Here is a 7,476-nt window from a genome sequence, read left to right as displayed (position 1 = left end):
ATTTTCGAGACAGGGTTTTTCTGTAGCTTTTTGGTTCCTGTTCTGGAACTAGCTCTGTAGACCAGGCTGGCCTCGAACTCACAGTCCGCCTACCTCTGCCTCCCGAGTGCTGGGATTAAAGGCGTGCGCCACCACCGCCCGGCTCACCCTTATATCTTAAAAAAAAAATAACACCAGCCTTAAAAAGCCATGAAACAGCAACATCAAGTTGCCCGAAGAGAAGACTGTGCTGCAGATTCCGCACCCCAGGAGTATCATCTCATGCCAATACCCACCAAGAAGGGCTGATGATGGATAGGCAGAGGCAGGCGATCTCTGTGAGCTCCAGACCACCCTGGTAACATTGTCCAGGCCAACCCTGGCTACACTGTGAGTCCAACTCTCCAAAAATGAATAAAGGCAGGAAAAAGATGATGTTAATGGGACTCTATACTTCTGCAGAAGCTTCAAGCTCTGTGCCCATATCAGAGGCTGACCACATGCAGAAACAGTCCTTTCCCCAAACTGTTTCAGCCCCTGGCTGACACATGGGCAGGCTGAGTGAACAGAAGCAATCTAGGCTATGGAACACTTCCTGAGGACCACTGCTTAGACCAGGGCGTCCCACTGAGCTTTCGGGGGGCCCCCTTGCCCTAACCCAACCTGTCACTCACTGCCACAGCCTTGAGAGACTGCACGATGATCCAGTGGATTTCGTCAAAAAGCTTGCTGGTCACCTCTCTGCCTCGGGTGCTCTCCAGGTAGAGTCGCAGGTTGTTGACAGTCCACTTGCCACCGTGGATGTGGTTGTAGTCATCCTGGTGAGGGAGGGAGGGAGGGAGGGAGGGACGGAGGGAGGGAGGGAGGGGAAGTGACCTTGAAGACAGCCTGGAGGAATTCAGTCCACAACTGAGCGAGCGCCCCTTGGGTGTGAACAGCTACCCTGCAGCAAGACAGGGGACCCTGCCCAGGGCAGACTGTACTATCTACTAGACACACTGTTAGATGTTCAACTCCCGACTAATCTAAAAGCAACTCTTTCTGCTCAGTAGCCCACACTGTGAAGTACCACCTGGGTCCCCTTCCAGACCAAGGTACTCATCCCTCCCTCCCCAGAAGCTGCTCTAGGTTAAGGCTTTTGGTCATGGTGCTTCATCATAGCAATGGGGACCCTAACTAGGACAAATATGGATGCTAATAGTTCTGGTCCTTGGGAGATTGAGGCAGGAGGACAGCCTGGGCTACTTAGCAAGAGTCAATCTCCAAAAATGAAACAAGGAGGGCTGGGCATGGTGGTACACTCCTTTAATCCTAACACGCTGGAGGCAGAGGCAGGCAGATCTCTATGAGTTCTAGGCCAGCCTGGTCTACATAGGATAGTCAAGGTAAGACTTTCTCTCAAAAAGCAACACAAAAAAACCCAAAACGACAACAAAAAACCCCAAACCCAACAATAATAACAAAAACATGAAAATGCATAAATCAGTAATGCATAATTTTAAGAACAAGAGATAAAAAGGAGGAAGGGTTTTGAGGGATGAAGTACCTCCAGCAATATATCACCTTGCACAGACGTGGATGTGAAAAGCAAGCATGCCTCCTGGTCCTTGGTCCCCTCAGAACACCTCATCCCACTAGTCTACAGGTGTCTTGGCTCAGGCCTGGCTTGCTCTTCTGTCTCTGCCTGCTAAGCCTGTGCTTTCCAGGCCTGCAGTAACCACGATCCATCCCCTTGCTTGTGAGCCCTGCCTGCACAGCACAGAGGCTCCTCGGCCATACTGACTCCTGCTCTCACCAGAAGGGGCTGCCTTACAGTGCTCAGGGTAAGAGCTGTTCTCTTTCTAAGTCTAGAAATTCTAGCCACGTAAAACTTGCCCACAAAGCTCAAGCTGCGCTTTCAAAAAAGGAAGTGCTTTGTCATTCAAAAACACTGCACAAAGCAACACACACACCCATATATACACACAGATACTATGATGTTCAATGGGTTAGGTGAACTGAATACATTTTCATTCATACATACACACCAGAAATAACAATAACAGGCTGGGCAGTGGTGGTACACACTTTAATCCCAGCACTCGGGAGGCAGAGGCAGGTGAATATCTGACTTTGAGGCCAGCCTGGTCTACAGAGCGAGTTCCAGGACAGCCAAGGCTACATGGAGAAACAGTGTCTTGAAATACCAACCAACCAACCAAACAAACAAACAAAAGAAATAATAATAGTAAAAGACAGGTTTAGACTGGGTCTGTTGGTACCCGTCTATAGCTCTAGCTACTCAGAAACCCAGGGAGGGGGAAATCAAAACTCAAGACCTGCTACAGCCTGAGTTTAAGGTCAGCCTGAGTATCTTAGTGAGACATTGTCTCAGAGTAAAAAGCAACAACAGGCTAGGAGTCTGGAAATATAGCTCAGTGGAAGAGGGCTTACCCAACATGCACCAGTGCACCAGGCCCTATGTTTCAGCACTGCTGGTGGCTAAGTCACAAGAACAGCAGTTGGCAATTGAAGTTCAAGGTGTCAGCCTACCAGGAGGAAATCTCTCTGATGGATGAACCTTGTTAAGCAACGCTACAAGGCTACAGACTCCGGAATGTCTTTTGCTTCTGTTGTGCCTTTACATGTTGATGCTACAATCTTTCCCTGGTATCTGGCATGATGTGAGAGGGTGTGGAGAGACCCCCCCCACTGCCTGCACAGTAGTGTGTTTATCTCATAGGAACACTTACTTCCCTGGGCATTTTTATCTGTGCATTGTTAGGAAGATGACCCACCCCTCAGCTGTACTGTCTAACTGAAGTTATGATGATCGCTTATACATACACAGTTTTGATGACCAATAATAAATGCAAGGATATGTTCCACAGCTAAGGCCTATGAGTTCCACTTAAAGAGCTGCTTTAGATCGCAGCTCAGGTTAACGATTAAGATAAACAACTGACTTTCCTCAGGAGCCAGGCTGGCTCTAATTTTCTTAATGCTGAAAAGATGCAGCTGCAGGTTTCGGTGTGCACCATTATTAGTGACAACAAAGCTTTAAAATAACTTTAGGTTAGACCAGATGCCTTGTTAATAGTTTTTAAGATAAACAACCCTAGAAGAATGATCTTTTTTTTTTTTTTTTGGTTTTTCGAGACAGGGTTTCTCTGTGGCTTTGGAGCCTGTCCTGGAACTAGCTCTGTAGACCAAGCTGGTCTCGAACTCACAGAGATCCGCCTGCCTCTGCCTCCCGAGTGCTGGGATTAAAGGCGTGCGCCACCATCGCCCAGCTGAAGAATGATCCTAAATTTATAAGGGCTCATGGCTGAGCTGTCTGATTTGGAGGGCTAGGGTTGAAAGCACAAAGTAGCCCGATTGCTGTGCACAGCACACTTTCCTTGCTAGGTCTGGTTGATAACCTAGGACAATGATTAATTCTCTACACAAATTCCTGACCTCAGTTTTCTGTATGTACCCTGAAGGCTCAAAGTTCAGCTGACTGTTTTTTATGTATAAAAATGTTGGGTCCTGGAATTGCACAGGTGACAGGGAGCAGAGAACCGAGGTCTAGAGACAGAAACAAGTTTTGTTCAGCAATGCCACGGCGAGAGAAGTTCTGGCCAGGGCTAGAGACTAACTTGACTCTACAGCCCTGAGAAAGGGCTACAAGTTTCTTTTCATGGTCAAGAGTTACACACAGGGAGAACGTACATTTTGAGGTTTAAAGTGCACGGTGTCACAGCTTCTTGGGACTGCTGACTTGAGCTGATGCTAAAAGGTTTTCGGTAGCTCAGGAATCTTGACCTGAGCCTGAACTAGAGGATTTATGACACCCCGAGTGTCTCTCTGTCCGAGACTGGGCACTCTTTGGGTACCTACGGGAGATTACAGGGTGATGGCTCAAAGTGTTTACATAGTTGTGAATCAGTTTAAATTGCCTTTTCTCTGCCTGGGAAAACGCAGGGCAGAAGATCGAAGTAGCTAATACATTCTAGGTTGCAAGTACACACAATTTTCTCATTTTCATGTGTTCTCCAGCAGTTTAGGTTTGTGATTCCTTCAAAATTTCTTTTAAGATTACCTCTCAAGACAGATAATGAAGAGACTGAGTCCTTCTTTATAACCGCAATTTGCAGCCTGCCAGTGAAAGAGGTGATTAAGAAAACATGCTCCTTCCTCGCTCTGTGACAAGTTACTTAGCTATATTGCACGGGAGTTGTTGAGATGACTTTTTTTAAATCTACAATCATTCTCTTGAAAAATGAATGTAGGGCTGGAGAGATGGCTCAGAGGTTAAGAGCATTGCCTGCTCTTCCAAAGATCCTGAGTTCAATTCCCAGCAACCACATGGTGGCTCACAACCGTCTGTAAAGGGGTCTGGTGCCCTCTTCTGGCCTGCAGGAAATACACACAGACAGAATATTGTATACATAATAAATAAATAAATATTTAAAAAAAAAAGAAAAATGAATGTAACCCCTTTGCGATGTTTGCATTGCCCAAGAGATTTTTGTTGGAGTATATAAGATGTGGAGAAAGCGAGAAGGAGAAGAATAAAGAGAGGAACCATCAAGAGAGTGTGAGTGTCTTTTTCCCCAACCCCCTCAGACAGAAAAGTCTCGGCTCATGCCAGCATCGTGGATTCCGTTGGAGCCCTGTGAAGCCCGGAGGCTGGTCCCCCAGGTTGTGGTACAGGACAACAACCAACAGAGGTTTATCCGGACATCACCCATCTCAGATCAAGGTCCTTTTCTTTTACTGAAGGAGAAAAGGAGCCTCCTGCATTGAGCCAACTTGCCCATGATCACAGAAGCAGAAAGGTGGGGCCTCAACCTATACTCTTGTTTCTCTAAGTACCCCCACCTCTACTCCAACCCTAAGCAGGCATTTGGATAATGTGTCTGGGACATTCATACCTGCTACTCTGGGTCCCTTCAATGTTGGGCCTCAGGCTACTGGGCTGTGAACGGCTCTCCTAGAGCTAGCATGGTCCTCTCTTGCAATACATGAGAACGAGTACCACAAAGCCAGCCTACCTCCTGACGCACAAGGAGGCACTCACCCCGTGCTTCTGGATGGCTACATTGGTAAGGTGGACGAACATGTTGTCCAGCTCGCTGGTGCTCGGGGTGTACTTCACTGTGCAGAATCGGCAAAAGCCAAGCTTGTACCTGGGAGGGAACTCAGACTGAGACACGGGACACGAGAAAGAAAATACACCAGTCCACTGGATGGAGGAGTGGCTGTTAGCCTCCAGTGCTTTCCGTTTCACTACGTAGCCCAGGGTAATCTCACACTCATGACCTCCCCATCTCTACCTCCTGAGTGCTGGGATTTCAAGTGTGCACACCACACCCCACTTTCTTCAAATGTCCAAAAGAGTGGCGTTCTTATCTGTAAGATTTACAATACCTTCTAGGCCAATTGTTCTTAAACAAGAGCTACCCACCTGATACCCACCCTGAGCCAGGAACGGTGTGCCCCCCACATCCCTGAGTCGTTAAGACTCGAAGTAGCACTAGGAAGTGAGCCCAACGGAAGAGGGGCCAGACTCTTACATGTAGCAGCGCAGTGGGCGGTAGGTGGACACCAGGACATACAGACGCAGGTCAAACTTCCTCCCACCAATGAGTAATGGATTATTGATATAGAGGGAGATCACGTAGGCTTCTTTTGTGGACTGAGACACGAACCTGCACACGTCAGAGGAAGTCACAATCAGATTATAAAAGCTACAAGATTAAAGGCACAGTTTGCAAAGGAGAGGAGCGCCAGCTTGCTGGCCACTGGGATGGTCTGCTTTCCTTTTTAATTAATCATTTCATGTACATGGGTGTTTTGTCTGTCTGTATGTCTGTGTACCACATGCAGGCAGTACCCATGGACGGACTGAGGCTACAGTTGTGAGCCGTCATGTGGCTAGGCTCGGATCTGGGTCCTCTGGAAAAGCAGCCAGTGTTCTTAACAGCTGAGCCATCTCTCTGCCCAGGTAGCTTCAATGATCAAATCCACCCAACCTAGGATCAGCTGGGAAGCGTCTCAATGAGGCATTCTCTGCATTGGCTTGTGAGCATGTCTGTGGGTCTTTCTTTCCCTGTGCACCATAAGCATGCCGTGCCGGTGGAAGTCAGAAGAGGTAACAGAGCCCCTTGACCTAGAGTTATTACATGCAGTTGTTAGCAGCCATGTTGGTCCTGGGAACCTAACCCAGGTCCTCTGCAAGAATAGCAAGGGCTCTTAACCCCTGAGTCATCCCTCCAGCCCTCTGTGGGGGACTGACTTGATTATGTGGGGGATTAAATTAATTACACGGGAAGGTGGTCTACTACGAGCAGCACCATTCCCTAGGCAAGAGGTCCCGAACTGTGCGTGAAGAAAGCCATGGAGCACAAGTAAGCAAGCAGGCACGCATATATTAATTTCTCTCCTCTCTTGTCCGTGGACGCGATGTAAACAGATGTCCCACATTCCTGCCCCCCTTGACTTTCCTACGATGGAAGGTAACCTGGAACTGAGAGCTAAAATGGATTAACTCCTCCTCCTGAGTTGCTTTTCGTCAGTGTATTTTATCACAACAACATAAATCAGAGACAGCCATTAAAATTAACAACCTGTATACAGTTGGGGGTGGTGATGCACTCCTTGGCATTCATCCAAAGGAGCTGAGAATCTGATCACACTCACACACACAAACACACACATGTATGCACGCATGCACGCACGCACACACACACACACACACACACACATGCACACCCCTGCAGAGTGATGCTGACAACAGCATCAGTCACAGCTGCCAGGACATGCCAGCCCCCAAGGCGGCCTTCAGTAGGTGAGGAGTAAACTGTCAGGAAACAAGCCAGATGATATTCTGAAAAAGGGAAAACTAGTCAATCAGTAAGAAGAGCGACCATTGCCAGAGGATGGGCCAGAAAAACAGGGGGATAGGCTGGCAAGAGGGGGAGGGGAACAGAGGCTATCAGCCCAGTGAAATTGCTTTGTATGACCCTGCGGGGGTAGCAACATCATCACCCGCTGTCCAGAGACACAGAATGACTAAGTGTGAACCTTGACACATATGATAAACTGTGTGTGCGACTCTCCTGGGGTGGAATTTGGGGTGACAAGGGAACCATGGAGGATATCTCAGCTGGAAGTCATGGCAAGAGCCGCAAGGACAGCCCTCTGGGAACCCACCCAAGGAGGATCCTGAAGCGAGGTTAATCAGACTGAAACATTCCACACAAGAAGGGTCCTCTGCCACTCTGGGGACTACTGACGGGTGCCTTCACGCCTGGGAAATTGTCATACAGTGTCCTACTGAGGCCTTGCTCCAGGCTCTCGGGCACTGCCAAGCAGGTAAGGATCCTCACAGGCAGAAGAAAGCTGGCAAACCCAGGGGCGAACTAGACTCCATCTGCTAACCAACCTGCTGCCCACTCAGGTGTCCCTAGCAGGACACTAACCAACCTGCTGCCCACTCAGGTGTCCCTAGCAGGACACTAACCAACCTGC

The 7,476-nt window shown here is 48.4% G+C and overlaps 1 protein-coding gene across 2 annotated transcripts in view; it reads right to left on the bottom strand.

The window, feature by feature from the left end:
* The window catches only part of Ttll1 (tubulin tyrosine ligase like 1), a 26,297-nt gene that overhangs the window by 9,067 nt on the left and 9,754 nt on the right, over positions 1-7,476 (bottom strand). For both annotated transcript variants that reach the window (XM_013348809.2, XM_026782731.1), the window contains 3 exons: positions 5,520-5,654; positions 5,024-5,132; positions 654-797 (listed from right to left, as the gene is read on the bottom strand). In XM_013348809.2, the coding sequence (XP_013204263.1) occupies positions 654-797; positions 5,024-5,132; positions 5,520-5,654 (388 nt within the window). The remainder of the gene's footprint in view (positions 1-653; positions 798-5,023; positions 5,133-5,519; positions 5,655-7,476) is intronic.

The sequence above is a fragment of the Microtus ochrogaster genome, chromosome 15 (genome assembly GCF_000317375.1).
Source record: "Microtus ochrogaster isolate Prairie Vole_2 chromosome 15, MicOch1.0, whole genome shotgun sequence".
Taxonomy (NCBI): Eukaryota; Metazoa; Chordata; class Mammalia; order Rodentia; family Cricetidae; genus Microtus; species Microtus ochrogaster.
This window is presented reverse-complemented; position numbering and strand designations above follow the sequence as displayed.